Below are 15,186 nucleotides of genomic sequence, written 5' to 3' on the forward strand. Positions count from 1 at the left end.
CAATCAGCTGACAGGAAAGGGCCGCGCGCCGCCACTCAGCAAAGCGCACACTGGAACGTTCCCGCCCCCAGCTCTGCGCGCCGAAAGCCAATCACAGGGCTCCTTGTTGGCTTCCGGGTTGTACGCGTTGCTAGGCAACCGCGCGCCCTGTGAAATACTCGAATACTTGTTATTGGCCTTTATCATGATTATTATGAATTATATTATCATATTATTCTATTATTTGGGTTTGTATTTATTATAAATAAATTGTATAAGCATTGCATACTATTACTTGGTATCATTATCATTATTATTATTACTATTATTATCCTTGTTTTAAGTCCACAGAAAACACAATGAAAAAATTAATAGTTTTCATAAAGCCAGTGTCTTTTCACTACTGCCACACACAGAAGCCCCAAGTTCTTCTCTTCTTGTCAGGTGTCTGTGCCCCAGGTGTTTTCCTCAGGTGAAATTTGGGATGAATCTGGAAAACTTAAGATCAATACAGGCAACCCCTTTGAATTTCAGTCGTACTGTTGTTGGTTTTTTTATTTAAATACCACTACAGCATATAAAATTACACTTGGAACTGAGGAGAAAAAAAAATACATACATTCAGATTATTTACATAATTTACATTAAGATGACAAAAATACACTCGGTAGGCAGATGGTGATATGGGGTGTTACAGCCAGGAATCCTGGAACACAAATCCACAGGGGTTTTCCCACATTTCCATGTGGTAATTCCATCTTTATATGCAAAAGAACAACCAACTCCATGATGGAGCACAAAGGATTTGGCCTTGGAAGTGCTTTGGCATGGCTGAAACCTGTAATTCCTCTCCTTATTCCTCTGCACAGTCACCCTCAGCATCCATTTCTTTTTTTAATCTTATCCTGATGACAGCTCAAGATACCATTTCTTCATTTCTTCAAGTCTTTTTCAACTTTTTTAAGTTAAAAAATGTAAAACCATCTGAGGTGCATTCTTTAAAAAAATCACATTTATACAGCTCATTTTTACTATCAGTACTTTCGTTTTTTTAAAAGAAACTTTTAGACCAGTTTCAAACTCTCAGTGAAGGCTGGCTGATCTTTAAATTAAGTTCCTGATCTCATGAACTTAAGCTTTGACCAATGGTTTGATACACAAATAAAAGTGAAAACATTTTCTTAGAACTCGGTGTGATGGTGCAAGTTACTGACACCACTTTTTCAAGTATTCCTTGGAGTATTTTATTCCAACTTGCTCTGCAAGGCTCTGGAACTGCAGTTCATTTAACTCAAGCAAAGCACTTCAATCTCATTTTTCTTCCCCATCATTTTGCTGTTTGCCCAACAAATTAAATATTCACTTTTCAGTGTTATAAAACCCTTCCAGGTGTGTTGCTGCATCACTTCAGGAACTGAGCAAGCCTGAAAATCATGGTTTCCCTGGAAACTATTTACTGATCCCATCAGCCTCAGAAGTTTTCACTGAAAGCAACAAAATCCTGTTGAAAGGATTTTCTTCTCAGCTGTGACTGAATGAAATTAATGAAAAATGTGGACTTTTGCTCCAGTTCCTCAGTCCACTTTCACAGCTTTTTCCAAATGTAGGCACCATAAACAGAGGGAAAAGCTACAGTACAGCTTCCCTGGAGTTTTTCCTAAACTCCACTGACACTCATGTTAATTATTTCAATGATGGTGTTTTCCACACACTGGCACAGCCGAACATCGGGGTCCAGGCTTGCAGTGTCCCTGGAACAGCTTTTGCTGGAGGAATCTTTACAGAGTCCTGAGAAATCATGTGGCTTCTCCTTCAGTTGCTGCAGACCTAGCAAATGAAGCAGAAGCAGCAAAATACATCTAAGTAAGTATTGACAGTTGTTATTTTACAGCCATAACACAAATATGGATGCCATGAGAGTGCAAAGCTGAGCCAGCACTCTTCCAGGCACCAGCACTCACCCCACAGGTTATTTCTAGAGACACCACAACACTTCTGTTTCAGTTCCCTAGGTCTGACTCCTTTGGGGTGTTTTTTAAGGTTCTTGACTTACGGGTGATGATGGGGTCGAAGTCCCGTGTCTGTGTAGCAACATCGGAGGCACAAACTTGTCCTATTTGGATCAGCAGGGACATGATGTCCTCATACAGGGGAGGAAAGGCTTGGCAGAAGGACACCAGGCAAGGCAGGGTGGGCATGAAAAACGTGTAACGCTTGGACTGGGTCAGAACTGCCAAGCAGAAGAAAATGGAGAAGTAAAAATAAATGATTATGAAATCCAATCAAGAACTGTTGTTGCATTTACAACAGCAATTAAACACTTAGATAAAACTGCATTCAGCCTAGAGAAATCATTCTGGCTCCCACAGCAGCGAATTCTGGGGTTGCTGGGGTGATACCTGTGAGCAGGGTCCCCATCACGTTGATGGCCAAACGAGCCACGCTGAGGGATTTGGGCAGGGCATACTGGATACACAGATAGGAAAGCAACTGGATGGCAAAGATCTGTCAAGTAGGGGACAGGCAAGAGACAGAAGCAAGAGATGAGCAACAAAGCACCACACAATTTACAATGCAACCCTGATAAAAGATCTTTAGGTCTGATATGTTCCAGTTTTAACCTTAGTTGATCAGCAGTAACTCAATACTAGAAAGGATTAAATAAGAGCAACTACAACGTTGGTTTGATACAGAAACAGGGAATCTTTAGCCCAACAAATTCCAGTTGTCTGCAATGCCAGGCCTTTAATTTAAGGTAAAAGTGCTACAAATATTACCTTAATACCCCAGACAAGTTGGAACAGGACATTTTTAGTAACTATTTTATTCCCTCCCCTCAGCCAGTATTTCATCAGGGCTAACACCCACAGTGATCCTCCAGCCAGGTGACTGCACAGTACCTGTTTTTCAAGTTCAGGCTGGGCAATGAGCTCAGGAATGAAATCCAGACAGATGTGCATGGATGGGATCCCAGCCACTGTCAGTGCCAGAAGCTCACATGGATAACCCTGTGGGATTAAGAAAACAGATGTGCCAATGCGTCACAGGCGTTTTAAAAATCCTGCTTCAAAGAAGATTTTAAATTATACCTGTGTTAATGCTTTTTTTAAAAATGAATATATTTGTAACTCCCTTTTGTTCAGAGGTTGCAGCAGGCCTGTAATGCCAAGGCAACAAGAGGCAGGCTGGGTACAAACCCAGGGTCTGAATCAGTTCTTTACCCTCAATATTCAATGAATTATTTGCATGGAAACTCTCCCTCCACCCCCCAACCAAACCCAGACTGCAGTGACCCTTTCCTTCTGTGTCTTTCCTGTGTTCTGAATTTCACCATCAGCCCCAACCTGCTCATTTCACAACTGCCTCATAATGACTTTTTTATCACTTAATCAGTTCCAGGTCAAGGTAAGTTAACTCCTTGTAAAGAGTCTGCCATCTGGCAAGGAGTAATTTAATATGCATTAAAAACACATTTCTGTTTTAAAAATTGCTAATCTTTTCCCTCTTCATTTTTTGAAGGTGCTCAGCTGCTTTGGCAGGGCCAACCTTTCTCCTTCCACTCTAAAGAGATAAACTGTGCCCTAACAAAAAGGAAAGATAAGATGTTTACATTTGAAGCCAAATGAGATTTGAATAATGGGAATATTAATTTAAAAACATGGCCAGAAAAAACTAACCCAAAAAAGATGTGGAACAAGTAATCATAAGATGATTGGGGCAGTTTTCCTTGGCCTAGATGGACAAATTTAAGAAGGGCAGAGGCACAAAGTAGGTGTTTAATGATGAGGAACAGGCAGAGTTCAGGTGCTGCCTTCTTACCACAACCAAGACACCAAGCACTGAAATAGGGATGAAGTGTGAGCTCTACAAATTGGAGGAGACAGGAAGGAGAAAAGTGGGTTGTTGTAATTTCTGAGGAACATTCAGCAGCCCCCAACCACTCCACTTGGCTCTTTGCCAACCTGACAAACCAAAACAGAGCTAAAGCAGTACAAAGCAGACCTGGAAGTGCACGAGTTTGACGATGTTGGGGTCGGCAATGTACATCTGGTGCAGCAGGCAGCAGATGAGGCACTGCACCTCCCGCAGGTTGCACAGCAAACTCTCCTCCTCCTCTGCCTCAGCACCCTGCGGGCTCGGGGGGCTCTGCACATCCCTCAGTAAATCATGAGCAGTGCTGCTCTGGCCCTTCTCTTCTTCTGTAGGCAAGCAGATCTCCAGAAGGATCTGCACAGCAGCACTGTCCTGTGGAGAAAAGCCACAGACGATGCTTAAAAAACTCCTAGTGAAATAAATCAAATACAAAATAAGGACAATTTAAGAAATGGAAGATTGCCATGTGATTAGGATTTCTACCTACAAGTTTTTTTAAGTGCAGAATGAAAATGACTCAGCTCTAGAATCAGAACGTTTTAAGAACTTCAACACTTTATCTCAATCAAGACTCAAATTTAAAAAGGCTGAATCCAACAGATTAACATAATCACAAATAGAAAGAGTCAATTCAATGGAATCTCGTATTACTTCAAAATAAATATCCAGTGGTCCCTTAAAGCATCCAGAGCAGACAAAATATGCACAAGGCCATGTAATTCACAGTATTCAAGGGAGACCACCTTGCTCATTTAAATATAAAACTTCCTATTAACTCAAAAATCATGTTATAATGGGAACTTCCTATGTGACATTTTTCCAGACAGAGGGATGAAGAGATGTCTGTGAAACAGGATTACTCAAGAATTTCCATAAGGTCAAGTTAAGGAAGTGAACCGTCCTTCAGCCTCCCACTTCCCAGTGCTGGCTGCTTCCCTGAAACATCCTTCTGATGATCAGACACAGGTCTGTCACGTTTATTGGTGTTTTACTGCTCCAAATCCAAGCACAGAAACAGCCTCTGGATCACACAAGCACCAAGGCAAAAGGGCTGGTAAGCAGAACTCTTCTGTTCTGACAGAACAACCACTATCAAAGCAGTAAATCAGCACAATGCTTCAGACAAGAAAAAAGAAAATATTTAACCATCTGAATAGAGAGGCAGTTTTCTTTTCCATGGTAACAGAAGTTGGTAAAAAACCAAATGAATTTAAAAGGTCCCCTTTTTTAATTTCCTGTTTCTGCATTTCTCTTTTATCTGTTTTTCCTCACATTGCGTAATATCCATTTCTCCCCTTACCTGAGCAGCAAGCAAAGCATTTTTTAGTTCTTCTCTTGTAACTTCTGGGGCCTCTGGACCCATTGCATTGTTTTGGGATGGCCTAATGTCCTGCTCTGCTGTTTCTTTCAGGTGAGCATTAAGGTAAGCTTTTGAAGCAAGAAGATACCCATTCAACATGTGCAAAATGATATCCATCAGAGGAGGACTCCTGATATGGGAACACAGTAAAATAAAGACATTTCAGTAACATGAACAAACTAAAAGCACTCCCAAAGGCTGTAGCACCACAGCTCCTCCTCTGGCATCGCTGACATCTGGAGGAACCAATTTCTAAGTACTGCAAAGACTTCCCTGGGAAATGAAGCAAATCTGCCTTTGTCACATCCATCAAGCACCCACTGGCAGAAACTGTTCCCCAAAAGGATGGAAAACCTACAGGCCCAAGAGGGATGGCACAAGAGCTGGAAGGATGTTACAGCTACAACCTCACCCACCACCACATGGAGCAGCCATTCCAAACACGCTGCAAAGCCATTTACCACAAATTCACACACCCAAATCCAGAACGGATGAGCCATGTGCAAATCCCAAAGTTTCCAAAACACAGCTGGGCACTCAGCTGGACAGGACTAAATGCTGGAACAGCAGGCCCAGCTCCTCAGTCCTCAGGCCAAGCTTAAAACAACACAGATGCAATTGCCAAGCTCCTGTGATTAGCTTGCAAAGATGTTTTGAAGTGCTGAAAGCTTTTAGAAGTTTTCTGATGGACACCTTTATGTTTAGCATTCACTGTGTAGCAGCACAGACACTCACCTGTGAACTCTCTGATCACACCTCAGTACAATCAGGGGATCAATCATCAGATCATTCTGGGTGTATTTCTGCTGTCGGACTATTTTTGCGGAAGGCTGCAGGGCATTAACAGTCATCACCCACAACCTAAAATGAGAAAACTCTTATGATTTTTTAATAGAAAATTTTTATATGAAAAGGGGTTCCCTAACCATTTGGTCACTCAGCCATATTTTTCTAGGCCTATCAAATAGCAAAATCCCTATTTTCAGCCCTTGAAGTTAACCAAGGTGCAGTTAACTTAACACTCCCCAGACTCACAGCAGTTTTCACTGCAGTAGAGCATCTACTTCATTAAAAAAGCCATTTTTTTTACCGAAGTGAGTTCCTGTTTCATCAGTAATTCACATAAACAATAGACAGTATAAAACTACACTCCTGTATTTTAAACTGAACTGGTGACTTCCTTTCCCCTGAGAACAAGAACCACCTTCCTTTTAAATGCAAAGGTTCAAAACGTCCACAAACCAAAAAGAAATGCAGCTCCAACACAATCTATTCAGTCGCAGCCTCCAATCTCCCAGATAAAGGCATTGTGTCATTATTTTTAAAAGGGGAAGTGGCCTCCCACCTATGTGCACCAAGAAGCCAAACAGTATTCTGAGCCTTGATACCTTCTGGGCATGACAGTGTTCAGAACCATCCAGAGTTTATTGACAGCCTGCAGAATCCCCCGTGGGACTCCAGCTTCCAGCAAGAGATTCATGTTTGAGGTCAACACTTCTGCATAGGGGATCAATTCTCCAGCTGAGAGAAGGGTCAAATGTTCCAGGATCTGCATCAGCTGGGTGTGATTTCCAGGAAGCATGGAAAAGGCTGCAAACAAAACCAACGGGACCTTGGTAAAACTGGACTTCTGACATTTGAAGCATTTCTGCTGTACCAATGCAGTATAATGACCCTTCCAAATCCACTATATTCCAACCCATTTGGAAAGAATTTACTTGGAATGAAGTTATTTACCTTCTTGGAGCTGTTTGGGAGAGTGGTTCTTGGCCATGTTGGTGAGGAGCATCCTCCTGAGCAGGGCGTCAGTGCCGGTGATCTGCTCCTCGCAGATCCAGTCGTCCACGATGCACAGGTGCGGGTAGTTGGTGGCCAGGAGCCTCAGCAGGGCAGAGTGCAACCCTTGGGGACATCAGGGACATTCACAGCTCAGATTTGAGCAGCTGCATCTCTCACCTGAACACATCTGGGCCTTTCATTTCAACCACTGACCTGTAGTGAATCACTGCCAAGCAGCTCAGTGAGGTGCACGTTCATAACCTGATCTTCTAACTCCAACAGAGAGGAAAAGTTACCCTTTGGAAAGGTGGGAGGACTCTACAGTATAAACTCTTAAACTCAGCCTGGAATATTCAACATTCTCATGTAATTCCTACCCTAAAACCTGCCCTAGGGAGGTAAGACCCACTCTAAAAGGAACTGCTTTCCTCACACTTTCACTGTTACTCTTCAGACATCTCTGCAATCTCAGTAGCTACTCCTGAGAGATTTTAAAAGCAGTAAAAATGAAAGCAAGCTATGAAAAAAGCAACAGCCACTGAGCTGAGAACACTCAGCCTTCCTTCTCATGCACTTTAGACCTTCACACACATTTTTACCTCCCAGTTCCTGCTGTAGCCCCTGTGCCTGCCGGATGAGGTACTTGATTGGAATCTGATCCATCAATGCTGAAGAGTAGGACTTGGGTTTTCTCTGCATTGCAGCTACAGGGGAATGGGACAAGAAACCAAACGTAACAGTTACAGCTAAAAACAAGTATTTCCCCAACTGGATCAATAAAGAAAATGTAAAGCACTGGTCTCTATCCAGGTAAAATCGAGAAAATATCTGTAATTGATTTTACAGTGTTTCAGGCTTCCTTGATTAGCATGATGAAAAAAGACTGAAGAATGCTGGAAGTTTTGCACCTTTAAAAGGGCTGGTAAAAACACACAGCAGATATAAACACTCAATTTTCACTGAAGTTTAATTTCATCAATAAAATACACAGCAGTCTTTTAGCACTGATTTAAAGTCTCCATTTCAAAGGCAAAAACGGGATCATTAAGTATTGCCAACTATAAAATTGCCAACTCAAAGAAAAGTGTGTGCAAGTTTGATGACACGTGAATAAATGAAGATCTCAATTATGAAGTCCTTGTTAATTTTTGTTACATTCATTAGATGCTCATAAACATTTCTTGTAACTCTTTGGCCAGCTTGGACCTCTATTAATCTGCAAAACAAATTACTCAACTACAGAGTTTTAGCAGGAACTTAATGTCCTGAATCTCTACAGTAATGTTTTATTTAATACAAACTTCTTAAAAGTTTTATGCTATGCTTGAATATGACAGCAGCATGACTTTTTCCTCTCTTTGCACCTAATTTTCAGTTAATCTGTTTCCCCCCTGATGTTCTCACATTTACCTAGAATCTTTGTGTTGGCCAGCAGTGCCTCTTCATAGGACAGGACATAGTAGAGGACGAGCAGTTGTGTGGTGATGCTGAAGCGCTGGGTGGGACGAGTATTTTCTCCCTGCACATAAAACCACACACAAAGGTCAGGTTGCAGTCCTGATTCTTGTGAAGAAAAATTTCGGTTTACCTACAAATATGATGAATACCTGAGTAACAAGATTCACTTAAAAACACATGACTGTAGCAGGAAACAGTTTACAGGCAGTAAAGACAAAAAGTGAGGCAACTTAACATAAGTGCAAAATCCTGAATCACGTTCACATAAAGTACATGAAAGATCCAAACAAGTCCATTACCCCAGAGAGTCCTTGGAAAACATTAAGGATCTCCTGTTCTGTGACAGGCTGATTGGTGGCCTCTGGGTTGGATTTAGATGCAGGAGTAAGGATGGAGTTAATGTAGACATCAATAAGGGGAAGCAGCTGAGGGTGGAGCGGGGTGGTGGTTTCACAGAGCTGCCGATAGATCCAGTCCTAGAAGAGAACATCCCATGACATGAGCAGCTGCCAGTTTGCTTTGTCTGCAAGTAAAACCCCTTTTAATAAATGAGGCTTTGACTTTGGAAAGTGCAACATCAGTTCTGAATTGGTCATGAACCCTGTATCCCTGGATCCTGATTCACAAACAGAACTTGTCCTGGCTGGAAAATCATTCTGACTATGATTAAGCACAAATGGGGGAGAGAAACTTACTATTTTTAACTTCACTAAGTTGTGGTCTCTGGATTACAGAGCTAAAAATGGGCACCCTGACTTAAAACACAGTTCCTTCTTAAATTACATGGTAGTAAGGCACAAAATTCACCAAGAATCCTGCTCCTATAATTGAACCAGCCTGCAAAACCTCATCGGCATTCAGAATTACAAACAGAAATAAAACAAAGGTCATACCTTAATGGATACTTTGTGCTTGGTGAAGGAACGACTCTTTAAAAGCTGGTAAATGCAGTGAATAGGTAAAAAGCCAGTGATGTTGGCACTGAGGTTGCCTGTAACAGGCACACGGACAGCATGGGCTGTAACCACCTAAAGGAAAGATACAATTAACAGAAAAACACCACTTTGCACAAGGCACAAGGTGTAAAAGTCACAGAGCCACAGTCCTGACTGGAATCTCTTTATTTTTGCAGAATACCCCAAAGGGAAAGGAAAGGGCAGAGGGGGGAAAAAAAATCCCTAGGTTGAAAATACCTGTTCAGTGAAAATCTCCTGTGTGAAGATTGTCTTCATTCTGCTGAGCGAGCTGGGCTTAATAACAATCTGAAATTCAGAAGAAAGTACTTAGAATTGAAAGTACTTCTTACAACTAAATTTATTTTATAAACTGTTAGCTTTTAGCCCTTTAAAACTTGTCTTGACTGGGATACCAGGAAAATGTTCACATTTGTACCAAATGTCGAACAGAAATATTTTCAAATGTCACAAGTTCATCACCCCATGTCTTCCTTGTCCTAAAAACTCCCTACCCAGCTTTTACATCCGGTGAGACACTGTTTCACAATAGTGAATTGCTGGCAAATGTCCCTTAGTAATTTACTGAAATTAATTTTTACATATATAGATATTTCTTTTAATGATTTAAAATAAAAGCCTTGTAGCTCCATTTGGAAGCTACTTCAATCAGTCTTCTAAGAAGTTCATTTCTTGGAAATAATGATTTCAACAGGGCAGCACTTTTTGAAGATACTTTTATCATAATATACTTCTGTATCAAGAGCTATGCACATTTTAATGCTCTTTCAGAGGAATTATTACCCATTTTTCAGGTTATGTTTAGTTTAGGTATATTACAAAACTAAAGTTCTTTATATCAAAAATAAATACCAAAGCATCAAAACACAGCAAAAAGTTGATTTTAACAGACAAATGTACAGGCTAGAAATAGTTTAGGATTTACCTTCATTCCCAAGGTGGAACAGACCAAATCGATGATGGCACTGAGCTGGTTGCTGTGGAAGTACATGGCTACCAAGAGGAGCATCTCTCCAAAGGAAGCAGACACACCAGAAATGCTGATGGTAACAAAGAGCAAGAAATACAGGACATAGGTAAACAGGACATAAATAAATGTGAGATTACTGGAATCATTGAAAGAAATCCAGCCTGCTCTCACCTTTCGAAGTAGGCTTCTTCCTTTATCATCCAACTGAGCCACATCACCATGAGTTGCTCCTGTTCCGGGGTGCTGCACAAAGAAAATCCATAATAGATCCTTTTCCCAGAAAACCAGTGCTAGTTTCACTATCACTTGCAGAAAAGCCAGTATTTGAGGAATCTTACCCAGGAGACTTTTTGTCACTTTCACTGTAGCATCCAACTGCTGAGAAGCAGTGATATTTGGCACAACGGTCAGTCCAACTGTCAGGCAACTTCCTTTTTGGAATGCACCCAACAGAAAGCTACCCCCCTGAATTATCTGCACTGCTTCTCTTTTGAACAGGGACTCTAAAGAATTTAGCCATGAGCTTGTTCCATAGAAAAGTGAACTAGTCGGGCCTACTTTAGTCTTCAAAAAACCACTCAAACTAAGTTCATGCTAATGCTCCCCTCTCAAAAGACTTGCTATAAAACAAGAGTGAAATATCCATTCACTCACTGCAGAGTGAGACAAATCCCTTCCATCAACGTACGGAGATTTATAAAGAATTAGAGGGGGAAAAAACTGTGCAGGTCTGGGAAGGGCATTGCCTTAATGGTGCTAAAACAGTCAGATCTTCCAAAGCTCCTCCTGTACTGAGAGTACCTGACCAGAGTGGAGAAGGCCAGGAGCATGCAGAAGGACAGGGACACAAAGCGGACACCGGCCGGGGTTGCGGGAGGGCGGCTCGTCATCAGCTGCAGGAGCTGCTCAGCTTCCTCATCAGTGGGCCTGAGCAGGACAGAGAACAAAACAAAGCTGGGATTTAACAGGGAAGAGATTTCCAGTCTCTCACAGTGGTTAAAGACTGAGTTTTCACTGTTATTCAATCTATCAAGTTGGTCATTCTCTCTGAACTTAAAAGACATAAAAATCTCTGCTAAGAGACAACAGTGAGAAAGGAGTTGGTCATTCTCTCTGAACTTAAAGACGTAAAAATCTCTGCTAAGAGACAACAGTGAGAAAGCTTCCCCAGGATATAATCTTGCCTATTAGTACAAACTACTTAAATTGAAACTAACAATGCATAAAGATGCTACATTAGTACTCTCTAAAAAGTGAAAGCAAAGGAACAGAAATTCAAAATCCATACAATTACACACTGCTCCAACCATGTGGGTTTAGACTTCCCTTAACAAGTCTGCAGAAGTGATTTTGCAGCAACAGAGCCTCCCCTAGTACTGAAATTGGTGAGTCCTGCCGCAGGTTTTGAGGACACAGTGGCATTAAGGCAGAAGTGCCCAAAGCCCTCATCCTCTGCTGAAATGGACAGCCATGAACAGAACCCCAGCACATGAGAAGGTTCCTTACTTGAGGCCAGCAATGCCCATGAGAGCACAGTAGAGCCGCAGCAAGGCGCTGGCCTTCACCACGTGCTCCTCCTTCAGCCCTGAGTACACAGACACGTTGGGCTCCGTGTCAGCATCGGCCTCCTCCACAATGTGGGTGCTGCGCACTGTGGGCAGGATGCCCATGAGCTCCAGCAGCAGCTGCCTCCTCATCTGCCACAGCACAGAGCTGATGTTATCTCTTTTTCTCTGTGTAAGGGGTTAAAAGACGAGAACAAGACAAGTTCAGCCCATCGAACAATGCATTACGTAAGAGTTTCCACAGTCAAGGGAAGAGGGTTGTTTTTTTTAAATAGTTTTCAGTAGCAGGGCAACAGGTAACATGTGACCATATTAGAACAGCTTCTTACACCAAAATCCTAGCTTGAACCAAGTCAGCTAAGCAAGTCAAGATGCATCTTCCTACTGTGAACACTGAGGATGAACATACATATCAGGTAAATATTACAAACATACAATTCCCTGGTTTCCGTGCCTAAAATCTCTCAGGGGAACAACCAAACAGCTGCTGCATTCAAGGGACATTACTTGTAGACCTGAGGGCCCCATAAGAGGCTGCCTTGTAAAGACAGGTCCTTCAAGACGTGCAAAAGGATTTATGTGCATTCAGACAAATATGCAGCCCACATCCAGAAGAGTTACAGCAAGCTACAAGAATATTTCTTTAAAAGCAGAATACTCAAAGATTTTCCTACCTGTTGGCCATTTCGGATAAAAGTTCCAAACCATGTTCGGACCTTTGCATTTGTTCCAAGCAGCAAACCACTCACAAAACACACCAGGTCACTCACTCCATCATCTAAGGATTCGTTCTTGGTGTGATCCAAGGTCAAAGCCACACCAAGACCTGGTAGGTGACACTCTTCCACCTAGATAAAACACTCAGGCTCAGCCATCTTTGTTGGGTTTGAAGCTTCAGGAAGGTTCTTAATGATGATTCTCGTGACAGACTCACCACCATGCCCCGGACCCTCAGGGCTTGGGAAGGGTTCATCTTGCACAGGTGCCGAAGAGCTTCTGTTCTGCGCCGGCCTCCAACGCTTTCCTCATCCTGCCGCTCGCCATTCTTAATCAAACCTCTGCAGACTAAAGATCCAAAAGCAGCTGTGAGGAAATCCACCCTTCCTAATACAAATTTTCACCTCATGTCTCAGTGGAAGGGACAAGAACTGTTAGCTAGGACAGAGCAGGTTCTTAGCCCCAGCCGTTCCCTGCCCAATCAGCCTTTGTAACGGTGACCTACAGATGAAAAGCTGTGACACACAACGAGCCTGGCCTATAAGCAGGCTGCAAAAAATGGGAATCAACATGATCAGATGGCACCATCCAGCAGTTCAAATCTGTGTAACTCGTGGGTTAGCCCAGAATTAACCACACTGATAGAAATCATTTCAGAAGCTGGAGAAGAAGCAGCTGTAACTCACCCTCGTTGAAGCTGTCAGGGACATTGGCCACCAGAAGGCAAAGGAACCAAGCTCCGTTCTTAACATGCAACAGAGCTTCGGCCACATCCACTATTGGCAACAGTGAGGGCAGCTCTGGATGGAAAGAAGGTGTTGAAAGTCACAATGTTTCATTGGGAAACAAAAAACCCCGTTTCCAAGAGCTGCACAGCTTAGATTAACCTAAAATCCATCACAACAGCTCCAAAAGTTTTTTGTTGCGCTTGTGAGAGGGCAGAGAATACCATAAATACAGAACACCACACCTGCTTGTAAAATGCAGAGAACATCTGCTGCCTCCTCCAGGTAAACAGGACTCTCGAAGAGCTCAGAAGACTTGAGGAAAAACTCGCCGTTTGATTCTGACACCTGCAAGACAATATTTATCATCACTGAACAGGTTTTATGAAACAGTTTATCTAAATCTGCTTTAAATTCAGCATGTTTAATAGATTAAAAACTGCCAAAAGCATAGAGCTATCAAAACAGAATAAGCAGGAAGTTTGTAGATTAAGAAATATTTACAACTGGAAATACTTCAACACAGATGGTATCATTGCTTCTTTTCAGAAGACAGAAAAATAGCCCACTGACATTCTAAGTTTACACAAGGAAAATAAAATGTTGGGTGAGCAAGGAAGTGGGGAAAGGGAAATATGATGGCTAATACCACCTGCAATAGGAGCAAAGAATGGGATGGAGAAAAGTCATCACTTCATTTCCAAATTATTTCTGCACTGATAGGTCACCAGATCACATTACGCTTGAGTACAGCGTATTATAGAGTCTCTGTAACACCAGCAAAGACTTCCTTTAGGAAGTCACAAAGAGTTTAAACAAAAGCCACTGTTTAATCAGACTGAGACTTTGAATCTTGATAAAGCAGGTAAGGACTAGAGAAGAGTACTCACACTACCAGCAGCACCAGAAACAGAACCAGTGTGTCAGCCAGTGCAGTGTGCAACCTAAAACTCACAAATACCCAGCTATGAAGAAGTTCACCTTGTTCATAATGGCCAATAACTCGCTCAGCACCAGCCGGAGCCGCCGAGGAGAGTCACTGTGCTCAAATTCCAGCGTCAGCCCGTGCTGCAGCTGTGACACCAAGATGCTTTCTCCACTGCCACCTCCCAGCTTGTGCCTGGCACACAATTCAAAACAACAACTATTAAACGTTTCTGCAAAAACAGAAATGCTCTCGGTTAAAGGAAGGCAGCAGTTCTCCAGGGATCTCTTCTATCCCGCCAAAGACCTGTAAAGACTGTTGTAATTGCAGTACAAGACGGCTAAATCAGTAGATCATCAAAATTTCAAGCGCTTCTATTCCCCAGCAGCACAGTCAGGAAAGCACAGCCACCTGACCTGTCCCTTCATCCCACAGAGCCGTCCCAGCCCTTCCCCGCCGGGACAGCTCTTCCAGTGCACCCCACACCCTCCGCCGAGCACGGCGGGGGAACAGATCCCTAGGACAGACAATTAAACCCCAGGGCTTTCCTAGGAGATTGTCAAGGGACACGAACGGCCGGGTTCGTCCGGCACTTAAACAGCCGCAACAACTGGAACAGCTGGAAAAGCCACACAGCGCTTCCGCCACAGATCTCCGTTCTCTGCGTTACCGGAGCTGCTGCTCCTTGCTGGCGTCCTGCTCCAGCGCGTGGAAGTCCACGGACAGTAGCGCCACGATGGAGTTGACCGCCTCGACCCCCGAGAGAAGCCGCAGGATCAGCTTCTTATCCTGCGCCCAGCTCTGGCTCTGGTCGGCGGGCGCGCACAGCGCCATGCGCACGAGGCAAGGCAGCAGCAGCCG

The 15,186-nt window shown here is 42.9% G+C and overlaps 1 protein-coding gene across 1 annotated transcript; it reads right to left on the bottom strand.

Annotated features, from left to right (window-relative positions):
• Positions 1 to 507: 507 nt before the first annotated feature.
• Positions 508 to 15,180, bottom strand: INTS2 (integrator complex subunit 2). The gene is made up of 24 exons (XM_017730961.1): positions 14,996 to 15,180; positions 14,382 to 14,520; positions 13,646 to 13,748; positions 13,362 to 13,475; positions 12,893 to 13,023; positions 12,633 to 12,806; positions 11,900 to 12,126; positions 11,195 to 11,320; positions 10,565 to 10,636; positions 10,349 to 10,463; positions 9,643 to 9,711; positions 9,343 to 9,477; positions 8,749 to 8,925; positions 8,402 to 8,510; positions 7,591 to 7,695; positions 6,950 to 7,114; positions 6,601 to 6,802; positions 5,948 to 6,073; positions 5,153 to 5,342; positions 3,982 to 4,224; positions 2,880 to 2,987; positions 2,379 to 2,484; positions 2,033 to 2,209; positions 508 to 1,806 (listed from the first exon to the last, which is right to left on the bottom strand). The coding sequence occupies exons 1-24, from the start codon at positions 15,157 to 15,159 to the stop codon at positions 1,637 to 1,639; spliced, it is 3,447 nt and encodes a 1,148-aa protein (XP_017586450.1). The 5' UTR covers positions 15,160 to 15,180; the 3' UTR covers positions 508 to 1,636.
• Positions 15,181 to 15,186: the final 6 nt, after the last annotated feature.

Source organism: Corvus brachyrhynchos, unplaced genomic scaffold, assembly GCF_000691975.1.
Source record: "Corvus brachyrhynchos isolate BGI_N302 unplaced genomic scaffold, ASM69197v1 scaffold283, whole genome shotgun sequence".
Taxonomy (NCBI): domain Eukaryota; kingdom Metazoa; phylum Chordata; class Aves; order Passeriformes; family Corvidae; genus Corvus; species Corvus brachyrhynchos.

What these genes read in the sequence shown, in the direction of transcription:
- INTS2 (XM_017730961.1), bottom strand. Translation starts at nt 15,159, where the DNA reads ATGGCGCTGTGCGCGCCCGCCGACCAGAGCCAGAGCTGGGCGCAGGAT. An exon ending in TCTCTGCATTTTACAAGCAG is followed by an intron (nt 13,476 to 13,645) that starts GTGTGGTGTTCT and finishes CTTTCCATCCAG; the next exon opens with AGCTGCCCTCACTGTTGCCA. An exon ending in GCCTTCTCCACTCTGGTCAG is followed by an intron (nt 10,637 to 11,194) that starts GTACTCTCAGTA and finishes TTCTTTGTGCAG; the next exon opens with CACCCCGGAACAGGAGCAAC.